At 35.2% G+C, this 26595-nt stretch overlaps 1 protein-coding gene across 5 annotated transcripts in view; it reads left to right on the top strand.

The window, feature by feature from the left end:
* SMAD2 (SMAD family member 2) overlaps positions 1 to 26595 on the top strand; it is a 102128-nt gene that overhangs the window by 46292 nt on the left and 29241 nt on the right. For 4 of the 5 annotated variants that reach the window (XM_036874878.1, XM_036874876.1, XM_036874879.1 and 1 more), the window contains 4 exons: positions 13388 to 13477; positions 14531 to 14724; positions 15532 to 15666; positions 18048 to 18122. In XM_036874878.1, the coding sequence (XP_036730773.1) occupies positions 13388 to 13477; positions 14531 to 14724; positions 15532 to 15666; positions 18048 to 18122 (494 nt within the window). The remainder of the gene's footprint in view (positions 1 to 13387; positions 13478 to 14530; positions 14725 to 15531; positions 15667 to 18047; positions 18123 to 26595) is intronic. The other variant, XM_036874880.1, reaches the window with a different exon arrangement.

Raw genomic sequence — 26595 nt, 5'->3', positions numbered from 1 at the left:
GATAGTCAAATTTAGGAGATGTTGAGCTAATGTGTATGGGATAGTGCTATCACTGTAGTTAATTTTGTAATTAATAAAGTGTAATACTTTCTTTAGGATATGTGGATTTCACCTAGCAGGTATTTTTATGAGTTTAATGTTTTCAGACCCATCCTTCTCTTCCTTACTACTTGTCAACAGCTTGGTGTTGTGCAGGTTGATACGTTTCACGTTCAAGTAATGTACAGACATTTCTTGTGGACTTCTCAATGTTGTTTAAATGCTTATAAATTTATTTATTTATTTATTTATTTTTGGTTGCATTGGGTCTTTGTTGCTGCGCACGGGCTTTCTCTAGTTGCGGCGAGCGGGGGCTACTCTTAGTTGCGTTGCGTGGGCTTCTCACTGCGGTAGGCACACAGGCTTCAGTAGTTGTGGCACGCAGGCTCAGTAGTTGTGGCTCACGGGCTCTAAAGCGCAGGCTCATTAGTTGTGGCTCACGGGCTTAGTTGCTCCACGGCATGTGGGATCTTCCTGGACCGGGGCTTGAACCCGTGTCCCCTGCATTGGCAGACGGATTCTTAACCACTGCGCCACCGGGGAAGCCCTGTTTAAATGTTTAGAAACATAATTTAGTGTAAACTTATGCTTATCAAAAGGTTGATTTATACTGAGTTCTATAACCAAGAAAATTCTAACATCAAGTTAATGATTTATTAATATTGATTTTCTGTTTCCATTGTGATTGTGCTGCTGAATGACTAAGGTTCTTTTGAGGCCAGCATACTACCATGTGCCCTGTGTTGCTAAATTCTCTACCTCTTTTCTCTAAGACTACTATGAAACATAATTTATTTAGCACATCCTGATATCATTTGGCCTTTTTGGAGTGATCTCATCATTTACATGTTAAGTCAATCTCTCTACTTACCTTTGGTGCTGAGGTGATTGTCAAACCCAGATCCAAACCCAGACACCGAGATGATGCAGCAGAACAAGACTAGTGCTTACCAGGTTATCCAGAATATGTGTTTAGAAGATTTATGTAAAGTTACTATTTACTCAGAATAAAAATGTAACTTAAAAAGTTATTGTAGGAACCAAACAGACCCTTGACACAAGTACTATATTTGAGGTGCCCAGGGATCCCCAGGTTTTAGTCACAGAAATGCTGATGTAGGTGGTGAGAAAGTAAAAGCTCAGAAAGCTCTTGGTGGAGTGGACAGCATTGTTGGACAAGAGTGGGCTGGAATCCTGGCCCTGCCACTTGTTAGGAATCTGACCTTGGTGAGATTGTTTTACTATCCCGCTGAGGCTCGGTTTCCTCAAATTTAAAGTGAGATAATAATGCACAGCTTACAGGTGATTATAAGGTCCATAATATATTTAAAGTCTTACATAGTACCTGACATGTAGTGGCTAACTTATGAAGGTAATTGCTATTACATATTTCATTGGTTTTAAGATGCACATTTTTTCACTTTGAGATGCATCATATAAATAAATTTGGAAGTTTTTCCTTTTAAGTTTAACACAAGATAATGTTGCATTTTAGATTTATTGAAATAAGGAATGTGCAAAAGACTTTTATAAAATAGTTGTTAAAATCAGTGCTATTTCTCTAACATTTTTCCTGTGTTCGTTTCTTTTAATATCTTTTAGGAACTGTACATACTTGCAGTTGTAACTTGCCACTCCTTGTGAACAAACTGAAAACCTGAGAGGTCATTTTCCCCACTGTTATTTAAAGTATTATGATTTAGTGTGCCTAGGAACGTTGTGGTCCAGTTTTTATGCTATAAAAATATTAATTTAGTCACCAGATACCTTGCTTGCTAGGTAGTAGGTATACAAAGACCTTTGGCAGCTCAAGGTCTTATGGGGATTATTTTCCCCATAAATAAAAACTTTGGTTAGTAAGAATCTTTAAGGAAGAGGGAATGATTAAAACCACCTGATTTAAATCCCCTAGACTACTAGGTCTTAAAAATTGACCTGGTTTGCTAGGCATACCTAAAAAAGAATTAGTAGTTAAGTCAAAAGGTGGCTAGGAAGGGGCCGTTGACATAAATGCACGTGGAAGAAAATGGGTACCAAAGGCCGATGTTATATAGAGAGGACATTTTGCTAGAAGAGAATAAACAGGGCTCAGGCTGGCATTTTATTATCTCCTTTAGTAATGCCCAAAGTGAGCTGAAATGATGCAGAATAGGAAATAACAATCTGTACTTCTTAGTTATCTAAGGTTAGAAGCATATCTTTTAATAGAAATGTCAAGACGACTTGACTTACATTTTATTCTGTGGCAGTATTCTTTTGTTTGATTTGTTTAATTTGGTAAAAGGCAGTACATTCACGTGGTTTAAAAATCTGTATATATTTTATGTGTACATGCATACATAAAAACAGAACAAACAGACATCGAAAAATTTACCCTTCCCTCCCTCTCCCCACCTCAAGTAACTCCTGTTCATGGTGTGTGTGTGTGTATCTTTCCCATATGCATGTGCAAATACTTAAAGATAGTTTTTTTTTTAAATTTATTTTTTTATTATTATTTATTAAGTAGGCTCTTATCTATTTTTTTTGGCTATGTTGGGTCTTCGTTTCTGTGCGAGGGCTTTCTCTAGTTGTGGCGAGCGGGGGCCACTCTTCATCGCGGTGCGCGGGCCTCTCACTATCGCGGCCTCTCTTGTTGCGGAGCACAGGCTCCAGACGCGCAGGCTCAGTAGTTGTGGCTCACGGGCCTAGTTGCTCCACGGCATGTGGGATCTTCCCAGACCAGGGCTCAAACCCGTGTCCCCTGCATTAGCAGGCAGATTCTCAACCACTGCGCCACCAGGGAAGCCCCTTAAAGATAGTTTTAATTGTCCTTTTTTACACGGAGTAGCTTACTAAAATATTGTACACTTTTTTCACTTAATTTATATTTTAGAGATCTTTCCTTATCAATTCTTAGGGAACTTTATTGTATACTAAATAAACATGAATTTTTTTTTGTTGCTACTTTCCATTTTGATTATTATTTCATTGTCTGAAGTTCTTCTTTTTCCTTGTTTGTATTTTTAGGTAAAATTTTCAAATGGTAAAGTACACAAATCATAATGCTTAGTAGGATTAGATCTGACAAATGCATATACAGTGTATCAAGATACAGAACATTTCAATCACCCAGAAAGTTCTTTCATCCTCTTTCCCCCTAGAGGCAACCACTGTTGCAATTTTTTTCACTTGCAATTTGTTTTGCCCCTTCTAGAACTTTATGTAAATGGAATCATTCAGTATCTAGTCTTCCATGTTCAGCTTCTCTTCGTCAACTAAATATTTCTGAGATTCATCCATGTTGTGTTCTTTTTCCAGATGTTTTGCTTTTCAAGATCTTTTGTATTTCCATATACGTATTAGATCAGCTTGTCAGTTGCTATAAAAATATCTTGCTGAAATCATGATTGCAATGGATTTGAAAAAAATAGAGCAAATATTATTGGGGAATTAGGGAAAATGGATATCTTAAGTCATTTAATCTAATATATTGTATTCCTTTATATATTTAGGTTTATTTAATATCTTTCAGCAAGAATTTTAGTTGTTAGTAAACAGGTCTTACACATCTTGCATTAAACCTTTTGTCTAAGCATTTTATGTTTTTGACACCATTGTAAATGGAATTTAAATTTTTAATTTTCAAATAGTTTATTGCTGTAATAGAAATATAATGGATTTTTATAAGTTGCCATTAAATCCTACAACATTGCTAAATTCACTAATGAGTTCTAGAAGTTGCTTCAGAGACTTTCTATGTAAACAATTATGTCATTGTTCAGAAAAAGGGTTTTTATTCCTGCTTTACTGAGATTATTGACATATGAAAAATATAAGTTTAAGGTATACAATATGATGATTTGATACACATATATATTGCAGAATGATTACCACAATTAAGTTAGTTAACACATCCATCCCCTCACATAATTACCTTTTTGTGTGTGTGTGGTGGTAACTTTTAAGATCTACTTTCTTAACTTTCATATATATGTTACAGTACAGCCATACCTTGGAGATACTGTGGGCTTGTTCCAGACCTCACAATAGGACAAATATCTCAATAAAGTGAATCACTAGAATTTTTTAGCTTTCCAGTCTATACAAAAAATTACGTTTATGCTATGTTGTAGTCTGTTAAGTGTGCAATAGCATTATATCTTAAAAAATAAAAACAGTGTACGTACCTTAATTTAAAAATACTTTATTGCTAAAAAAAAATGCTAGCCATCATCTGAGCCTTTAGTGAATGGTAGTCTTTTTGCTGATGGAGAGTCTTGCCTCGATGTTCATGGCTTCTGACTGATCAGAGTGGTGGTCCCGAAGCTTGGAGCAGCTGTAGCAATTTCTTAAAATAGGACAACACTGCAGTTTGCCACATCGATTGACTCTTCTTTTCACGAACAATTTCTCTGTAGCATGCAATGCTATTTAATAGCATTTTACACACAGTAGAACTTCTTTCAAAATTGGGGTCAGTCCTCTCAAACCCTGCTGCTGCTTTATCAACTAAGTTTATGTCATATTCTAAATCCTTTGTTGTCATTTCAACAACCTTCAATGTATCTTCACCAGGAGTAGATTCCATCTCAGGAAACCACTTTTTTGCTCATCCATCAGAAGCAAATCCTTATCCGTGAAAGTCTTATGAGATGGCAACAATTCAGTCACGTCTTCAGGCTTCACTTCTGGCTGTTTCCACCACATCTGCAGTTACTTCCTCCACTGGAGTCTTGAACCCCTCAAAGTCATCCACGAGGGTTGGAATCAAATTCTTCCAAACTCCTGTGAATGTTCTTAATGGCAGCTAGAATGGTGAATTCTTTCCAGAAGGTTTTCAGTGGACTTTGCCCAGATCATCAGAGGAATCACTGTCTATGGCAGCTACAGCCTTACGAAATGTATTTCGCAAATGATGAGACTTGAAAGTCAAAATTACCCTTTGATCCATGGGCTGCAGAATGGATGTTGTGTTAGCAGGCATGAAAACAACATTAATATCGTTGTACCTCTCCATCATTGCTCTTGGGTGACCAGGTGCATTGTCAGTGAGCAGTAAAAATTTGAAAGGAATCTTTTTTCTGAACAGTAGATCTCAACAGTGGGCTTAAGTTATTCAGTAAAAACTATGTTGTAATCCAGGCTTTGTCATCCAGGCTTTGTTGTTCCATTTATAGAGCACTGGCAGAGTTGATTTAGCATAATTCTTAAGGACCCTAGGACCCTAGAATGGTAAATGAGCATTGGCTTTAACTTAAAGTCACCAACTGCATTAGTCCCTAATGAGAGAGTCATTAGGAGAGTCAGCCTATCCTTTAAAGCTTTGAAGCCAGGCATTGACTTCTCTCTAGCTATGAAGTCCTAGATGGCATCTTTTTCCCATATAAGGCTGTTTTGTCTACTTTGAAAGTCTGTTGTTTAGTGTAGCCACATTCATTAGTTACCTTAGCTAGATCTTCTAGATACCTTGGTGTCCTTTTTACAGCAGCACCTTCACCTTGCACTTTGATGTTACAGAGATGACTCATCTCTTTCCTTAAACCTCATGAAGGAACCTCTGCTAGCTTCAAACTTTTCTTCTGCTATTTTCTCACCTCCTTTGGCCTTCACAGAGTTGAAGAAAGGGCCTTGTTTTGGATTAGGCTTTGGCTTAAGGGAGTGTTGTGGCTGGTGATTCGTATCAGCAGTAAGGCTGTTTTTGCTTTTTTTTTTTAATCATTTTTGTGTTCACAGGAGTAGCACTTTTAGTTTCCTTCAAGAACTTTTCTTTTGCATCCACCATTTGGCTTACTATTTGGTGCAAGTAGCCTAGCTTTCGGCCTATCTGGGATTTCAACATAACATTCTTCATTAAGCTTAATCATTTCTAACTTTTGATTTAAAGTGAGAAATGTACGAATCTTCCTTTCACTAGAACACTTAGAGGCCATTATAGCGTTATTAATTAGCCTAATTTCAATATTGTTTTGTCTCGGGATAGGGAGGTGGTGGGGGCAGAGATGGCTGGTAGGTGGAGCAGTCAGAACACATACAGCATCTTAGATGGGTGTGATTCATGGTTCCCCCAAACAATTGCAATAGTAACATCAAAGATCACAGATCACCATAAAAAATATAATAATAATGAAAAAGTTTGAAATATTGTGAGAATTACCAAAATGTGACATAGAGGCATGAAGTGATCAAATTCTGTTGGAAAAATGGCACCACTAGATTTTGCTCGACTCAGGGCAAATCTTCAATTTGTAAAAAAAAAAAAAAAAACCAAATACACAGTATCTGTGAAGCACAATAAAATGAGGTATGCCTGTATTGTTAATTATAGTCACCATGTTGTACGTTAGATCCCCAGAACTTTTAGTTCATCTTTTGACCTACATCTCCCCATTTCCCCCATACCCCTGGCAACCACCATTCTACTCTGTATTTCTTTGAGTTTGGCTGTAAAAAAGCAGTTTTATTTCTTCCCTTTCTAATATTCTTTCTTTTTCTCGCCACTGGCTACGACCTCCAGTACAGTGTTAATTAGAACTATATCATTGTTGACTAAACTTAAGTCATTAATTTAAAATATTTCTTCTTTCTAATATAAACATTTAAGCAATAAATTCTCCTTTAGCCCCCTTTCCCCAATTTTTTATATTGTGGAGTCCTTATCATATAAAGTATTTTCTACTTTATTTTGTCATTTCTTCTTTAACCCATGGGTTACTTAGATGTATGTTGTTAATTTCCAGATATTTGGGACTTTTGTAAGTATCTTTCAATCACTGATTTTTAATTTAATTCACTTATGGCCAAAGAACATAATCTATAGGATTTCAAAGTTTTAAAATTAACTGGCCTCAGCATGTGGTCTCTCTCGTATTTTTTTTAACCAAGGACTTCACAGTATGTAACTCAGAAGTAAACTCAGTTTAGATCTCTGTAGATTATTCATTCATTTAACTTTCAGTTGATACCTAATAATGCAAACCATTTCTCTGAAATAGTTCATTGATCTTAGATCATTGGCTGTTGACTCCAGATAATTATTGATCAGTTTCTCTTGGATCCCAGTGTTAAATAGAGGTGCCTCAGGCCTAAAGGGAAGGCAAAGGAAGTAGTACTCTTGTCTCACTCTTATTCTGTGCTTCTGTTTAATGCCTACAGTAAGCATAGAACCTTTCTACTTTTATCTGTTTTATATAAAGGAATTTCCCATAAAGTTCACTCATTTATCAAGTATTTTTTGAGACATTGTTATGGTGCTAGATCCTATCTTGTCCTTTGACTTTGTTCAAAAAACACTGATTATACCATAGGATCCATGGATGACTTCTCATTACATGCCATTCTTTTTTAAATACATAATGATGAAAACTGATAGAGTTCCCTTGGGAGGTCTTGAACTACATGTCCCCATACACAAAGACTTAGAAGGGAAGAGAAAATTGTCCTAAGTTTGGTCTGGTTTTTTGAGTGATGTAATTTGAAAGCCATTTCTGGGAAGAAATTATCATTTCTAGAAAACTTTAGGCAGTTTTCTAGCCTCTTCTAAAGAACCAGGCACCCACCCACCCACCCACCAGCTGATTGTCAGGCACTGTTTTGCTCTCTTTTTTAAATATTCCATGTGCACTTGAAGAGGATTCTATAAATGTCAGTTAGAAGGTGGTTGATAGTATTGTGCAGCTCTTCTATGATACATAGATTTTTTTTTTGGGTAGTGTGACTGTCCAAAGAGTTACTGAGATTACTCTGATGGCTGATTTGTTCATTTCTTCCTTTAGATCTGTCAATTTTTGCTTCATGTATTTTGAAACTGTATTTTTAAATGCTTACAGGATTGTTAATGTTTTCTGATGAATTGTCCCTCTTAATGTCTGTTTTTACTTTGGTAATATTCTTAGACTTGAAGTCTTATTATTTCTGGTACTGTGCTTTATTAAACTTATTGCTTGTATGAACTATGTATTTCCGCTCTTGTATTTTCAGCCCATCCATATATTATATTTAAAGTACATCTTTTTTTGTAGACATTTTGCATCCTGTATTCATTCTGACAAGTCTCCGGCTTATTGGAGTATGTGGTGTATTTATGTATAACGTTATCATTGATGGGTTGGACTTACTCTTTGTTTTACTCTTTACTCTGTTTTCGGTTATCTGTTTTTTGTTCTTTTCTCCTTTCTTTCCTTTGGGCTTATTTTTTAGTATTTCATTTTAGTTTTCTATATGCTCTTTAGTTACATCTCTTTTGCCCTTTGTGTGTGTGGGGGGGAGTTGCTTTCACAGCGACAATATGCATCTTTAGCTTTGCAATAATGTAGTGGTTTTTAAACACCTCTTGTTGCTTCTGCTGCCATTGTCATAAATTACATGCTTTTAGAGTTACAGTTTTTTTCTGTAGTTGGTCATCTCCTTTTTGTAGAAATTAAGAGACGAACAGAATATTGTCTTTTATATTTACTTACATACCTATACTTTCTAGTTTTTTAAAAAAATTTCCCCCTGATTTAGAGTTTTCATCTGTTGTCATTTCTCTTTATCCTGAAGAATTTTCCTTTAGGCATTTCTTTGTGCAAAGTCCGCTAGAAGTCTCTCAGTTTTTGTTTATCTGAACACATTTTTGTTTTGACTTCTTTTATGAAGGATATTTTTGTTGATTATAGATTTTAGGTTGAGGGTTTTTTTTGTTTGTTTTTTCCTTGCAGCTCTTTAAAGCTGCTGTTCCATTATCTTCTGGCTTCCATTGTTTCTGATGAGAAATTGTTATTCACGTCTTTATGCCTTTACATGTATAAATTGCTCTGGTTTGGCTGCTGTCAAAGTTAAACAAAACTGCACATTGTTGGTTAAAAGTGGTAAAAACAGATTTTATTTAGTAACCATTCCAGTAGGGGTAAGATCTGAACCCAATTCCAGTTTGCACAGAGGTGACTGGGAGAATGAGGGAGTAGCAAGGGGGTGATGAGTGGGGTCTGGAACAGAGTCAGGGAAGTGAAAAATTACCCAAAAAGTGGGTACGAGGTTTGGTCAGTGTCCGTGTGATTTAGGCCATCTGTGTCTGCTAAATGGCATTTATCGGAAGTTAAACTTCTGCCTTCCCTCAGAGGGCAGACTGGAAGATGGAGACCCCATTTTTTCCTGGTGATTGGTTACATTTCAAAGGAATGGTTTTCAGGTCCTCCACTCCTGAGTTGTAGGAGTCATGTATACATTTCAAAGAGACAGGAAGGATTTACAATTGTAAGCTTTTTAAATAGATGCTCTAGGAAAAGGAGGTCAGGGGCCTATGGACCAGTATTGGCTGGAGCAAATGGTAAATTCTTTTGGCAGCCTTGAGCTTTTCCAGGCAGGAACTCAGAAGGGTCTGGGTCACACCAGGGACGAGGCTTTAGGTTGCTAGAAACCATGTTAGAGTTTGGTCACGTCTCTAACTGCAGGGGTTTGGATGGAGTCCTTTGTGCCAAGAGTTTTTATGCTTCTCACCAGCTTAAAGATTTTCTTTTCATCTTTTGTTTTTAGGAGTTTGACAGTGATATGCCCAATATGTTTTTGGTTGTTTGTTTTGTATTTAAACTGCTTGGTATTCACTGAGTTTCTTGGAAGTTTAAGTTTAGTTTTTCACTGAAGTTGAAGATTTTTCAGCCATTATTATTTCAAAATGTTTTTCTTGTTTGTTCTTGCTTCCCCTCTTTCTGGGACTGCACATGTTACTGAGACTGTTTATTTTGTTATTCAGTCTTTTATTTCAGTTCTGATAAGATAATTTCTATTGATCCATCTTCAAATTCACCAACTCTTCTGTCTTCTCCAACCATCAGGTTAATTTTTAATTTCTGATTTTGTAATTTTCAGTTCTAGGGTTTTCATTTAATTTGTTTTTATAGTTTCCATTACTCAGCTGAGATTCCCATCTGTTCATTAAGTCCACGAACATATTCATAATAGTTACTTTAAAATTCTTGTCTGTTAATTCATCTTGGGGGTCTGTTTTTACTGGGGGTAACATTTTCTTATTTCTTCACATGTTTAGTATTTTGTGATTTTTATACTGGATATTTGGGACAAAATATTTTAGAGGCTAAATTCTCTTATCTTTCTCTGAAGAATGTTGATTTTTGTTCTAACAGATAGTTTTGGGTGACCTCAGAGTCCAAACTGCCTCTTAGAAAAGGAACAGCTGAAATCTCAGCTTAGTTCTTTCAGACTTTCGAACACTGGTTTTCAGCAGGCCTCCACAGTCTCTCCCACATGCATAGTTTAAGGGTCTGGGCAGAGTTCATACTCCTATTCAGATTTTTTTTTCCCTTCGTGGCTTCCTTCATTATGGGATTTCCCTCTTCTCTTTCCAGCCTTTCCGGCAGCCCCAAATCCACCCTCTGATTCTGCAGGTCCTTAAAACTGCTGTTTTCTGCTTAAGGTCTAGTTGCCCTGGGTAGCTTACACTGTGGGGTGCCTTTGGATATAGAGCCACACAAATGCAGCTCTCATCCAGTGCAGTTCCCCCCTTACAAAGGCTGACTTCCCTTCAATTTGTATCTGTTTTTGGTCTCTCTCCACTGTTACCAAATAGTTGATTTTATTGTATTTTCAAATAGTTAATTTTATTATATTTTGTTCAGAGGCTCTCATTTTTATCCAAAGGAAGATTTGCCTAATTGAGGCTACTCTACTGGCAGAACCTCTATTCTGTTTTGTTTGTGTATTCTTTTGTTAATTGCATACTATTTCTATTACTGAGGATTTATAATGTGTTTCAGGATCTGGTACGGCCAGTTTCTTCTTTGTCAGAGTTTTCCTGGTCATTCTTGTTTATTTTGATACATTATATTTCAGGCAGTTTTATCAGGGTCTTAAGCAATTTTTTTTTTAATTTATTTTTATTTATTTATTTTTGGCTGTGTTGGGTCTTCGTTTCTGTGCGAGGGCTTTCTCTAGTTGCGGCAAGCGGGGGCCACTCTTCATCGCGGTACGCGGGCCTCTCACTATCGCGGCCTCTCTTGTTGGAGAGCACAGGCTCCAGACGCGCAGGCTCAGTAGTCGTGGCTCACGGGCCTAGTTGCTCCGCGGCATGTGGGATCTTCCCAGACCAGGGCTCGAACCCATGTCCCCTGCATTAGCAAGCAGATTCTCAACCACTGCGCCACCAGGGAAGCCCCTTAAACAATTTTTTAAAATTTTTATTGAGTGCATCAAATATATAAATTTGTCAGAACTGATATCGCTATGATGTTATCTTCCTGTCTAGGAAGATGTATGTTTTTCTCTTTGCTCAGTTGATTTTTCTGTTCTTTAGTAATAATTAAAATGTTTCTTGGTGTAGTTTTGACACATTTCTAATTACATTTATTCTAGGTGCTTTGTATATTTTGTTATAAATTGATTCTTTAAAAAAATTTTTTTATATAAACAAGGAAAAATTTTACTTGATAGAAGCAAATTTATTATTTTTAAATAAACCTTCCAATTTGTGAGAGAGAGATTATAATGATCAATAGAACTGGGGCTTAAATATACCCTGTGATGGCAATGGGAAAGTGGCCGAGTTAGAGTTGGGATTTAGGTCTTCTGCCTCTAAATTAATTGCATGTTTTTAACAACTACTGCGTATTGTTCTCTGATATATTTCAAGGCTTGAATAAAGCACAACTTAAGCTCTTCATGCCCTATTACATTCTGGTTCTCATGTCAGTTCCAGAGTTACTTGAGTGAAATGTTCATTTTAGTCTCATAAGAGCAGAATAGCCTCATTATCTTCTCTTTTATCAATCTTTTTCCTCAAATTATTTTCAAAGAGAGAAGAGTAAGATGCATACTGTTCCTTCTGAGGTTTAAATACAGATTCATGAGACTCTAGAATTTAGTTGATTTTATTGTGTTTTAAACTACATGGTGCTGTATGTTTCCAGTAGATATTTGATAAATATCCGAATTAAAGAACCATTTATGTCATGGTTGTTTAGTCAGTACACCTTTGGGAAAAAAGGAAAGGTCTGAATTATCCTCCAGTTTGTTTTTTTCTGACTTTTGTAGTCTGAGAAGTGTAAGTTAGAAGCCTAAAAACCAAGAGAATCTGTAAAATGTCTCAGAAAGCTGCTGGAAAGTGTCTAAAAATGTATTTTTAAAAACCATCCAGTATTATACTTACTGTAGCCTCCAAAGTATGGCGTGAAATGTTTCTGCAGCCCAGTGACTGTGCAAAAGGCCCTGTAGCGCTGAAGCCCTGAAGCCCTGAAGCCCTGAAGCCCGGCAGCCCACTTGATGTGTTGTCCAGCCACAGGAAGACAGCAGTTTTCACCAGTGCCCTTTGAAATGCTGATTGAGTTAGCTCATTAGCAAAGTATACATCTGGAATTTAACCAGTTGTTTAATTTGATTTTCAGAAGTTGTTTTGAAGTATTTCTTTCTCTTCCTTTAAATTTAGATGATTTTGTAATATGTAAGAAATGGAATAGAGTTTCAGAAATTATCTTTTGACTCTAATTTTAAAAGTATGACTTATAACTGAGACCCCTTTGGCTGTCATTAGTTCCATTCCAGACTGTTTTTAAGCTCCTGTTCTTTTCTCGTTTTCTTCTCTTCTCCCACAGATGAAGTGGTGGCAGGGAAAATAGGCAGACTTATCTCTGGGCTGCCCTTGTTCTGGAAAGAAATGTGGAAGAAAAATTTTGAGGTCTTTCTGGTGTATGCCTTTCAGGTGTATTAATGAGAAAAACTGGATATAGCAACTTTGTCATACTCATACTATCTTTTATGAATTTTGTCCTTTCATGTATCTTTAGTCCTCATAGCAATTTCTTAAAACTTTTAAGGTAGTATGCTGTGCTAGAATGACTTCAAAATCCATTTCCTTGTCCTTTACAGTAATAAGAGAGCAATAATAATTTTCAGTAAAACTGAATATATATGTATCTCAAACAAATAACCTGGAAATCTTAACTGTGGGTATATGTCTATTTCAATTGGAATTTTACCTATATTAAAAATACTAGTTGACATCCATTTTTAGATAAGTTTTTTTAAAAAACTGGGTTATAAAATGAAGCACTGTTAGTAAGGCTAATGGCATAGGATCCTTTGTTGTGAGTAGAAGAAATTGGAAAAGGCATAGGTATGATTTCATTAAGCCAGAGAGCATTGGTGTTCACATTTTAAAAACATAATCATAACTTATCTGGAGTCACATGTTCCATTTTATTGGCTTCCTTCATATAGAAAATATAGAAACCAGCACTAAATGCCTGTGAAAAAGTGAAGCAATGTATATTTTCTGGGTGAAGGAAGTATTCTGTACATTTTCCATGTTTTACATCATGGTAATTTGAATAACCATGCTTCCATGTTCACATCAATTTTTTGTTTTTCAATTTATGCACAGCACTTGCTCTGAAATTTGGGGACTGAGTACACCAAATACGATAGATCAGTGGGATACAACAGGCCTTTACAGCTTCTCTGAACAAACCAGGTGAATATTCTGCCCTCTATCGAATCCTAGAGATCTTGTGGGAGGGAGGGTGTTTTGGAAGACCTATAGTGGGTTGCTTAGTATAATTTTGCCTTGGATGTTTCCTTAATGTAAAATAAGGCATGGCATTTAAAATAACTGCTTGCCAGTATTAAAAATATCTTAAATGTTTCAGCTGATGTTTTATCAATGAAATTCTAGTTTTGAATCTTTTTTAAATTATTGCATCCCCTAAAGAATAGAAACTTTGATAACTATATTCTCATTTTAGTGTGAGGTTAGATTATAATCTGTTGTTGGCCTAATTTTTAAGTAGATACATAACCAGTTTTTGCTAAATTTCTTGCTATCATCTAAATCTCATCTGTATACTAATAAGTACATACTTATTTACTGAACCCCTTATATCACAGTTAATGCCAGGCGAACTCGTTTTTATGTTTTCTTTTTTTTTTATCACCTTATTCTCTTTTTTGAGCATATTGGTATTGGTCCATTTCATCTCATCATATTCATCACCATCTGCATTTATGTGTGAGCTGTATAGAAATATACCTCAGTACTCAAAACAGTCACAACTGGGTAATGAGTTACATTAGTTTTATTAGTAAGTTACTTTTACATCATTGTTGGTATTTATCATTCTTCACACTAGTTCTTTTTTTTGATAATTCTGTCACCTACAGAAATAATGCCCTTAAAAGCCTCCCTAAATAAGAGTTTGATTCACTAAAGATGGAAGTTGTTGACAGAAGTTTTTCAAGTATAGCTATATGATACTTTTTTTAAAAAATCACTTTTTCCCTAAGCGGTTACCTGTTCATTGACATTTGAGTCATTTATGTAGCATATTTATAAGAAACATACCCTAGTGTTGCTGCTTACTTTTATATGAGATCCATTAGATAACACATTTTTCTTCCTTGTACTCACTAAAACTAACTAAACGTCTGTCATTCCTTTCTTTATGCTCTTACTGTACTAATTTATCCCAATTGAGTACATTTATTTTTTTTAAAGTTCCCACCTTTCTTTTCCCTTGCTTCCCAATAGGTCTCTTGATGGTCGTCTTCAGGTATCTCATCGGAAAGGACTGCCGCATGTAATATATTGCCGATTATGGCGCTGGCCTGATCTTCACAGTCATCATGAACTCAAGGCAATTGAAAACTGCGAATATGCTTTTAATCTTAAAAAGGATGAAGTCTGTGTAAACCCTTACCACTACCAGAGAGTTGAGACACCAGGTAGGAAAAGTAGATTTTTTTCCCCTTGTTTTAATTAAATGCTTGAACTTAAGTTCAACTTAAGTGTATTAGGTACTCTTATACCTAATTGACCCAGGGAAATTTTGGTATAAAACTCTAATAAGTTACCTTAAATTCAGTATATTTTTTGGCAGTAATTAAAAATACTTTAAAGTTTTTTAACACGTTATGGGAAAATATATCTTAGAGGGAGAGATATCTTAGTTTCTTGGAATAGCAAGCATTTCACATCAAAGTACATATCTAGGAAATTCTAATCCCACAGATACACAGTCTGCTTAGAACTGAGTGATATGTCTTATTACTTGTCTGCTGCACTACCTGTTTTCAGTAATTTTGCTCTTTGTTTTTTTGATGTACTTTAATGACATCATTTGCATCTAAGCAGTTCGATAAAACTCATAGCAGGACTTTCAATTTACTTAGCTGTATACTTGAAACTTTCTAAAAGAATACAGCTATATTTTCAAAAAATACCCCAAATCTGATTTTACAAATCTTTCTGCAACCTTCCCAGTGAGGATTTATGAACTTCTATAGTTCTATGGTAATATAATATTACCAGGATCACTTTGTCCCCAAAAGTACAAGATAAATTGGGACTTGGAGATTTAGATTGTGGACTACATGACAAGTTAAAATCATAATCAGGTTTGTCAATTTCTCAATAGCCAAATAATACCAAGTAGGTGGATCCTAAACTTCAAAAATTAATGAAAACTTTTAATACAGGTGTCATCCTCCCCTTTGCTCTGCCATTGACTTGGATTTCTTTTACTCTTTTAGTTTTGCCTCCGGTGTTAGTGCCACGGCATACTGAGATCTTAACAGAACTACCACCTCTGGATGATTATACCCACTCCATTCCAGAAAACACTAATTTCCCAGCAGGAATTGAGCCACAGAGTAATTATATCCCAGGTATTTTTGCCTCAGAATCTCCTAAAATTTGGGATAGATACAAATTTTGTTCATAAACGTTCAAGTATTAATAAATTATTGTTTGGCTTTTTAAAATTTTTAGTTCTACAGACATAGCAACACGTATGTTGTGCTGAAAATCAGAAGACCTCTATTTTAGTTCTTTTTTCATCTGGGACTCAGTAATGCTGATAAATAAATGAACTGCATGGTTCTCACATTCTGCTCTATTATATTATATGTCCAGTAATATTCCATGATATGGAAACTACTCTTTTAGTTTTCACTGTTTGTTAGGAGAACAGCTAATAATTTCTTCCTTTTTTGTCTGTTTCCTTTTTTTTTTGGTTTTTTTTTTCCTAGCACAAACTAAAGATATAAGACGGAGCATTTAGCTATACATTGGATTTTTTTAGTGTCTTTTTTCTCCTTGTGTAATATTTATCTATTCCACTCTTATGTTTATTTTATACAACTGAAAATATGTAAGGAACTTGGAGTTTCAACTGCATTTAAAAAATTGCTTTGTCTCATCATGGAAATAATGCTTGTTCATTGGAGATAATTTTGAAAACATAAGGAAAAGGAAGGATTTTTAAAAATAGCTTATTTTAAGGTTAGAAAGTGTTTTCTGATTATTTTAATGCCTTTTTCTTTTATTACTGTTTTATTCCAAAAGAAGATTTAAAGCTGTTTTTTGGGTAGCTGGGAAACAAACATTTTGAGAAGTTAGGAGGTCAGGACAAAGACGTTGTTGTGGAGAATGGGGGCCAGGGTGAGGGGAAGGAGGATGAACAAAGGGCATTTTGTAGGGAGAAGAATTTGACTGGAAGTGGTTACGTGTGGGTAGTGTTTTGAGTGAGGGGGTACTTAAGTCTCTGATGTGGGAATTAGTATAATTCAACAATACTTAGGAAACTGAGGTATAAGCATACACTCTTGTAAGACACCTACCCAATAATTATATGGAGGATGTTAGAATGTTTAGTGGCTTTCACTTGTGGAGATGTTTGGGCTTATTTTCCCTGTTATCTTTACTTGTTTAGATTTGGGCATTTTACAGAGTAGAAAATCACAAGTGGATTACACCTATCTGCTTTTCTGGACAGTGGGGCTTTACCCGCTCCAACTGACAGCAAAACCTTGGGATTCACTTTTTATTCCATTCCGAAAGAAATTTTAACATTTCCTCCAAAACACTAGTACCTTTGTTGTCTATTATTTTATAGATAACTAATAATGGAGAAAAATGAAAAAGGATAACATATTTATCAGTTCAGTATTCCTTCCTCTTTAGACCTTTGAGAGATGGGTGGTTAAACGGGCAAAGTTTAGCTCTTTTTTTTTATTTGCTTTAACTTTTGCAATAGCACGTAATGGTATGTATTATTCTTATTTTTGTATTCTTTGTTGTTTGAGTGTATGAAGGAATTTATTTTATTCTTATATTAAAAATTTGGGGGCACTGACACTTAAAATGAAAAGTTTGATACTTAACTTAAAATTTATAGTTAGCTTATTGAAGAGAGATTGTAAAAAGTTTATGAAGGAAGCCTTTATTTAACCCACATCATTTAAACTTATTTTTTCCTCCTTGAAATTATAATTGGTAATATTGTATAAATGTTTTTATTTTACATGAAGCTTATTCAGATATTCAGATGCTTCCTGAATATAAACATTTTGTTCATAAACCATATTGGAAATGACACATTAGAATCTTAAGTATTTTCAGGAAGTAGTTTGCCTCAGTTTTGTGTAGTAGTCTGTATTTGAATTTAATTTTCTGCCTCAAGCATTCAGGATTTACTGGTTAGCAATCATGGAGCAATACACTTTTTAGGTAGAATTCAAGCTAGACCATTCCTGAACTATATTACCATATTTTGCCCTATAGAACCTAATGTAAGATGTAAGCCTGTATTCTTTTGTAATCCAAAATCTTGTGTGCCTGTGTTGTGTGTCCTTTAATCATCTCTAAGTACCCATCCATGATGGCCATTAGGTTAAAAAATAATAATAATTATGGGTACTACTTTCTTTGAAACATACCGATCGGAACTGAGGCATCTTTGAAGTTATATTTTTGGCTCTTGCCCCAGAAAATACACATACGACAATGAGCCAAATATGTAAATAATAGCTAAGAAAATATGCACAGAGAGCTCAATTATATTACAAGTAAGTTTTAAGGTTTCACCTATAAGGTTTGGATCAGAACCTGAATCATAAGCCCTCAGTATCCAATATTGCTTTTTATAGAGATGTTATATAACATTGGTATGTTATTTGGAGTGACTTGTTGGTTGTCTTTGGTAGCTGGGAGAAAAGGCGATGAGATTAAATTGAACCTGTACGTGATTTGTTCTAAACTTTTTTAGAAACGCCACCTCCTGGATATATCAGTGAAGATGGAGAAACAAGTGATCAACAGTTGAACCAAAGTATGGATACAGGTAAAAATATTTTTCAAAATTCCTCAGTAATTAGATACACATTTTTGCCTTGTTGGAAACTCACTAGAGTTATTCATAACCCTTACATTTAGAGAAGTTGGGACATATCAAAAAAAAGAATCATCGTGATTTAATCATATTTGAATCTTCAGAGAGAGGAGTCAGTGAAAGATTAACGTATGCTACTCTGCAGAATAATTGTTAGAATTTTCTCTTATTAGAGTAAACAAATAAAAATTGGAGAACACTCACTTTTCTTTTTAAAATATTGATATTCTGTGCTTCTGTTTAAAGTTTTAGGTACTCTATGAATAAATGTCTTTGTGATGAAAGATTCTAATTAATTAGCCCAATAACAGGCTTTCAGAGGAACTTGGAAGTAAGAGATGGGGATCAGCTTTTCAGTGCTCTTTTAACTTACTAGTGAGTTCTGAATTATAGTAGATTGTTTATACAAAATACCTTGTATATTGTACCTGACCTAATGCAATTAATTTCTAATATTTAGCTACCAACTTCAAACACAATGAAGAAAAAATTGACGTGTAATAGATATTACACACATCAAAGCTTTTTAAAACAGTTGTTATGTAATAAAATGTATATAACCCATCAGAACTAATAGGTTACCAGTGAAATAGCTGTGATGTCATTGTAATTATATGTTTTGATCTATTCCACCCTGGTTATATCTTAAGGATTGGACACCTTAATATCACAACCTCCCAAATTATAGCATCCGCTTTTCTACACAGTTTATACTAAAGCATTCTGCAGTTATGATAATTTAAGTTATTTTTTGCATGGCGGGGGGCTGGGGTGGTTGGCTTTTACAATAATTCTGTTGTTTAAATTCTTCCATTATTTAGACTCCCAAGTGAAGAAGTTTCTGCTATAGCTAATCATACTTATAGCTTTTCGAAATAGTAGATAACCAAGAAAAGTAGATGATGATCATTAGAAATAACATATCGTATGTTTTTAAAAAACATTTTTTTTTTGGCCGTGCAGCTTGTGGGATCTTAGTTCCCTGCCCTCAGCAGTGAAAGCGCAGAGTCCTAACCACTGGACCTCCAGGGAATTCCCCATATTATACATCTTAATGCAAATATCTTACTGCAAATGACGTTTGGATTTCCAAATATATCTTCCTAAGACATGCATGTGTGTCAAAGAACTGTATTCCTAAATCAGTCATGTTCCTTTTTGCCCCATGATGGACAGTTGCTACTGTGACACTTAGAAATGAATGCCAATAAAAATACGCCCTAATGACATCATTAATCATCAGGGAAATGCAAATCAAAACCATAATGACATATCACTTCACACCCTCTAGAATGGCTATAATCAAAAAAGGAGGAAGTCTCAATGAAGATCGGAGAAGTTGGAGTCTTCATATGTTGCTAATGGGAATGTAAAATGGTTCAGTTACCTTGGAAAGATTTGCTATTCCTCAAAGTTAAATATAGTATAACAATATGACCCAGCAATTTCACCCAAGAAAATTGAACCCATGTCCACATTAAACTTTTAAACAAATGTTCATGTAAGCATTATTCATAGTAGCCCAAAATTGGAAACAGCCCAAACTATCTATCAAATGATTAATGGATAAATTAAATGAGTTATATCCATACGTTGGAATGTTATTCCACCATATAAAGGAATGAAGTACTGATGCATGCTACAACATTGATGAACCTTGAAAGCATTATATTAGGTGAAAGAAGCCAGGCGCAAAAGGCCATAAGGATTCCAATTAGTGCACAAATGCCTATTCTATAATATAGCTGAAACATGGGAAGAACAATAAGATGAATATAATCATTGGTTATGATAATGGTCAAAATCTAAAAGTGGATAATAAGCTGAATCAACTAAAATGAATTCAGTGTTTTGGGGCTAGCTTTGAACGTAACCTAATATTTCTAATTCTGTTTCAGTGGGGGAAATGTTACTGTCTTTTTCAAAATGACACATTTAAAATTATTTACTGTAATGACAGTGACAGTGTGAATATTTGATTCATGAGATGCTAAAAGTTGGTTTAAATACCAGTCTTCTACCTGCTATCTATTGTTCTCTCAGTGCCATGGGAAGAATTTTCTGACTGATGCAGGGTCCCAATTTAGAACAAAATTAACCTGTTTTTAAACTCTGGTCCATACCTTCCCTGAGGGAAGGACATAATTAAATTGATCTTTCAAGCTCTGCTTGAAATAGAAGGAGTTAATATTTTTTAAAAGGGTAACCAGAGGGGCTTCCCTGGTGGTGCAGTGGTTGAGAATCCACCTGCCAATGCAGGGCACACGGGTTCGAGCCCTGGTCTGGGAGGATCCCACATGCCGCGGAGCAACTAGGCCCGTGAGCCACAACTACTGAGCCTGCGCGTCTGGAGCTTGTGCTCTGCAACAAGAGAGGCCGCAACAGTGAGAGGCCCGTGCACCGCGATGAAGAGTGGCCCCCGCTCGCTGCAACTAGAGAAAGCCCTCGCACAGAAACGAAGACCCAACACAGCCAAAAAAATAAATTAATTAAAAAAAAAAATAAAAAGGGTAACCAGAGGAGAATTCTCTGGCGGTCCAGTAATTAGGACTCCGCTTCTACTGCAGGAGGCACGGGTTCAATCCCTGGTCGGGGAACTAAGATCCAGCTGCGTGACCCTCCCCCCCCCAAATAAATAAATAAGAATAAATATAAACAAACAAACAAACAAATAACCATAGGACAAATAATGCAGAATACAAAACTGTATGAACAAGTACCTGTTATTTTTTGCTTTGCTTTTTCTTTTTTTTAAAATTTCTCTGGCCAAGCCTTCATTCTTTAAAGTTTGTGGACATTAAGGAGTAGGCTGAACATCACAGGAAATATAAGTTTGATTTAGTTCTAATTTTTTTTTCTTGCAAGCCAGTCATTTTGTATACCCGTAGACAAGGTTCACATACCCCACTTAGGAGACAGCTTCTCTAACCAAATGCATGGCGGCAGGATAATATGGTTGGACTCTGAACTAGACTACCTGAGTTTGAATTGTCCCTCTACTATATACTAGCTAGATGACCTAGGCACACAGTTTCCTTATCTGTAAATTAGGAATAATTATAGTACCAAACCCATAGCGTTGTTAATAGTTAATTTTTGTAAAGAAGTTATATGTTCCTAACTTACAGTAAATACTATGTGAGTATATTTAAAGAAAATATAAAAGGATGAATTAACCATTAAGAAAAAGGAAGAAAGTTGATTGCATGAAAATTAGAAGTAAATTGAGGGACTGAGATCCAGAAGCAGAAGCAGTTTCATCTTCATGATTAGGATCTTCTAAATAAAATAGGAAAATAAGGTTATTTGTCAAGAACGGAGGGTCAGGTTTGAGAACTTTAAGGTAGTGGTCTTATTGGCTATGCCATCTGTGCCATGTTTTACAGTTTTTAGCATAGATATATAGCATTTCTGTCATTAGATGCATTCTTCACTGTTTTAACCTTTTCGTGCTATTGTAAATGTTTCTTTTTTCAATTTTATTTTTAATTGTTTTTTCCTAGGATATAGAATAAAATTTGATTTTTGTATGTTGGTCTTTTTTCCTGAACTTTGCTAAAATCACTTTTTGTATCTAGTATTCTGTAGATTCCTAAGATTTTCTATATATGCTACCTTGTCATCTCTTAAATAAAGACAGTTTTACTTCTTGCTTTCTAATCTTTAAGCTTTCTTCTTTTTCTGTTCTGGATAAGACCTACAGTAAACTGTTGAATAGAAATACTAAGAATGGATATTTTTGCATTGTTCTTGATCATTGGGGGAGTACATTTAATAATTCCCCCAATAAGTAAAATGTTAATTGTAGATTTTTAATAGATTATCTTTATCAGATTGAGGATTTTCCATTCTGTTCCTAGTGTTCTGAGTGTTTGTAATGAGTGGCTGTGGAATTTTGCCCATAATTTTTCTGCATCTATTGAGAGGATAATACAGTTTTACTCTTTTTGAGTGAATTCCACTAAATGATTTTTCTAATAACCAATTTTGACCTTATTTGGTTGTGATAAATTATACTTTTAAAATATTTACAAATTTAATTTGCTAATGTTCTTAAAAGGATTTTCACATCTATGTTTATGAGAGATTTTGGTCTTTAGTTTTCTTGTAATGTTTTTCTGTAGTTTCAATATCATAATTATGCTGGAATCAAAATATATTGGATGAGGTTTTCTAATGTTTTCTGAAAGACTTTGCATAGGATTGGAATTAATTCTTCCTTAAACACTTGATAGCTTCTACCAGAGAAGCCATCTTTTATAGTGAAGGGTTTTTTAAATTGAGAGTTATTTAGATTTTCAATTTTTTGTGTTGGTGTGCTAACTCGTGTCTTACAAGATATTTTGTTCATTTCATATGAATGGTAGATTTTATTGCTGTAAAGTTATTTCTAATATTCTGTTATCCTCTTGTCTGCAAGATCAAGTAAATCTTGATGACCCAGTTTTTACTTAAAATGTTGATAGTTTGACTTTTCTCTTTTATTCTTGATAAGTCTTGCAGGGGCTTTATCAGTTAATATTTTTAAAGAACCAGTTTTTGGTTTCTTAAACTTTTCTCTTGTGTTTGCCTTTTTACTGCTTGATTTATTTCTATTCTGCATTGTTTTCTTCTACTTACGTTTCATTTAATGTGGTCGTTTTAGACCCTTGTAGTTTAAATTTAGGTCATTGATTCTTTTGTATTTTTTTCCATTGATTCTTTTTTTTTGGTCTGAGCGTCTATACATTATTTATTTATTTTATTTTATTTATTTTTTTACACAGCAGTGTCTTATGAGTTATCCATTTTATACATATTAGTGTATATATGTCAATCCCAATCTCCCAATTCATCACCCCTTCCCGCCCCCCCCCACCACTTTCACCCCTTGGTGTCCATACGTTCTCTACATCTGTGTATCAATTTCTGCCCTGCAAACCGGTTCATCTGTACCATTTTTCTAGGTTCCACATATATGCATTAATATACGATATTTGTTTTTCTCTTCCTGACTGACTTCACTGTATATGACAGTCTCTAGATCCATCCACGTCTCTACAAATGACTCAATTTCGTTCCTTTTTATGGCTGAGTAATATTCCGTTGTATATGTGTATCACATCTTCTTTATCCATTCGTCTGTCGATGGGCATTTAGGTTGCTTCCATGTCCTGGCTATTGTAAGTAATGCAATGAACATTGGGGTGCATGTGTCTTTTTGAATTATGGTTTTCTCTGGGTATATGCCCAGTAGTGGGATTGCTGGGTCATATGGTAAATCTATTTTTAGTTTTTTAAGGAACCTCCATACTGTTCTCCATAGTGGCTGTATCAATTACATTCCTACCAACAGTGCAAGAGGGTTCCCTTTTCTCCACACCCTTGCCAGCATTTCTTGTTTGGAGATTTTCTGGTGATGCTCATTCTAACTGGTGTGAGGTGAAACTTCATTGTAGTTTTGATTTGCATTTCTCTAATAATTAGTGATGTTGAGCAGCTTTTCATGTGCTCTTGGCCATCTGTATGTCTTCTTTGGAGAATTGTCTCTTTAGGTCTTCTGCCCATTTTTGGATGGGTTGTTTGTTTCTTTAATATTGAGCTGCATGAACTGTTTACATATTTTGGAGATTAATCTTTGTTGATTCGTTTGCAAATATTTTCTCCCATTCTGAGGGTTTTCTTTTCGACTTGTTTGTAGTTTCCTTTGCTGTGCAAAAGCTTTTAAGTTTTGTTAGGTCCCATTTGTTTATTTTTGTTTTTATTTCCATTACTCTAGGAGATGGATCAAAAAATATCTTGCTGTGATTTATGTCAAAGAGTGTTCTTCCTATGTTTTCCTCTAAGAGTTTTATAGTGTCCGGTCTTACATTTAGGTCTCTAATCCATTTTGAGTTTATTTTTGTGTATGTTGTTAGGGAGTGTTCGAATTTCATTCTTTTACATGTAGCTGTCCAGTTTCCCCAGGACCACTTATTGAAGACACTGTCTTTTCTCCATTGTGTGTCCTTGCCTCCTTTGTCATAAATTAGTTGACCATAGGTGCGTGGGTTTATCTCTGGGCTTTCTATCCTGTTCCATTGATCTATATTTCTGTTTTTGTGCCAGTACCATATTGTCTTGATTACTGTAGTTTTGTAGTATAGTCTGAAGTCAGGGAGTCTGATTCCTCCAGCTCCGTTTTTTTCCCTTAAGACTGCTTTGGCTATTCGGGGTTCTTTGTGTCTCCATACAAATTTTAAGATTTTTTGTTCTAGTTCTGGAAAAATTCCATTGGTAATTTGATAGGGATTGCATTGAATCTGCAGATTACTTTGGGTAGTATAGTCATTTTCACAATATTGATTCTTCCAGTCCAAGAACATGGTATATCTCTCCATCTGTTTGTATCATCTTTCATTTCTTTAATCAGTGTCTTACAGTTTTCTGCATACAGGTCTTTTGTCTCCCTAGGTAGGTTTATTCCTAGGTATTTTATTCTTTTTGTTGCAGTGATAAATGGGAGTCTTTCCTTAATTTCTCTTTCAGATTTTTCATCAATAGTATATAGGAATGCAAGAGGTTTCTGTGCATTAATTCTGTATCCTGCAACTTTACCAAATTCATTGATTAGCTCTAGTAGTTTTCTGGTGGCATCTTTAGGATTCTCTATGTGTAGTATCATGTCATCTGCAAACAGTGTCAGTATTACTTATTTTCCAATTTGTATTCCTTTTATTTCTTTTTCTTCTCTGATTGCCGTGGCTAGGACTTCCAAAACTATGTTGAATAGTAGTGGTGAGAGTGGACATCCTTGTCTCGTTCCTGATCTTAGAGGAAATGCTTCCAGTTTTTCACCATTGAGAACGATGTTTGCTGAGGGTTTGTCGTATATGGCCTTTATTATGTTGAGGAAAGTTCCCTCTGTGCCCACTTTTTGGAGAGTTTTTATGATAAATGGGTGTTGAATTTTGTCAAAAGCTTTTTCTGCATCTATTGAGATGATCATATGGTTTTTCTTCTTCAGTTTGTTAATATGGTGTATCACATTGATTGATTTGCGTATATTGAAGAATCCTTGCATCCCTGGGATAAATCCCACTTGATCATGGTGTATGATCCTTTTAATGTGTTGTTGGATTCTGTTTGCCAGTATTTTGTTGAGGATTTTTGCATCTGTATTCATCAGTGATATTGGTGTGTAATTTTCTTTTTTTGTAGTATCTTTGTCTGGTTTTGGTATCAGGGTGCTGGTGGCCTCATAGAATGAGTTTGGGAGTGTTCCTTCCTCTGCAATTTTTGGAAGAGTTTGAGAAGGATGGGTGTTAGCTCTTCTCTAAATGTTTGATAGAATTCACCTGTGAAGCCATCTGGTCCTGGACTTTTGTTTGTTGAAAGATTTTAAATCACAGTTTCAATTTCATTACTTGTGATTGGTCTGTTCATATTTTCTGTTTCTTCCTGGTTCAGTCTTGAAAGGTTATACCTTTCTAAGAATTTGTCCATTTCTTCCAGATTGTCCATTTTATTGGCATAGAGTTGCTTGTAGTAGTCTCTTAGGATGTTTTGTATTTCTGCGGTGTCTATTGTAACTTCTCCTTTTTCATTTCTGATTTTATTGATTTGAGTCCTCTCCCTCTTTTTCTTGATGAGTCTGGCTAATGGCTTATCAATTTTGTTTATCTTCTCAAAGAACCAGCTTTTAGTTTTATTGATCTTTGCTATTGTTTCCTTTGTTTCTATTTCATTTATTTCTGCTCTGATCTTTATGATTTCTTTCCTTCTGCTAACTTTGGGTTTTGTTTGTTCTTCCTCCTCTAGTTCCTTTAGGTGTAAGGTTAGATTGTTTACTTGAGATTTTTCTTGTTTCTTTAGGTAGGCTTGTATAGCTATAAACTTCCCTCTTAGAACTGCTTTTGCTGCATCCCATAGGTTTTGGATCGTTGTGTGTTCATTGTCATTTGTCTCTAGGTATTTTGTGATTTCCTCTTTGATTTCTTCAGTGATCTCTTGGTTATTTAGTAACGTATTGTTTAACCTCCATGTGTTTGTGTTTTTTACGTTTTTTTTCCCTGTAATTGATTTCTAATCTCATAGCGTTGTGGTCAGAAAAGATGCTTGATATGATTTCAATTTTCTTAAATTTACTGAGGCTTGATTTGTGACCCAAGATGTGATCTATCCTGGAGAATTTTCCGTGCACACTTGAGAAGAACGTGTAATCTGCTGTTTTTGGATGGAATGTCCTATAAATATCAATGAAATCTATCTAGTCTATTGTATCATTTAAAGCTTGTGTTTCCTTATTTATTTTCATTTTGGATGATCTGTCCATTGGTGTAAGTGAGGTGTTAAAGTCCCCCACTATTATTGTGTTACTGTCGATTTCCTCTTTTATAGCTGTTAGCAGTTGCCTTATGTATTGAGGTGCTCCTATGTTGGGTGCATATATATTTATGATTGTTAT

This window comes from Balaenoptera musculus, chromosome 14 (assembly GCF_009873245.2).
Source record: "Balaenoptera musculus isolate JJ_BM4_2016_0621 chromosome 14, mBalMus1.pri.v3, whole genome shotgun sequence".
Classification (NCBI taxonomy): Eukaryota; Metazoa; Chordata; class Mammalia; order Artiodactyla; family Balaenopteridae; genus Balaenoptera; species Balaenoptera musculus.
This window is presented reverse-complemented; position numbering and strand designations above follow the sequence as displayed.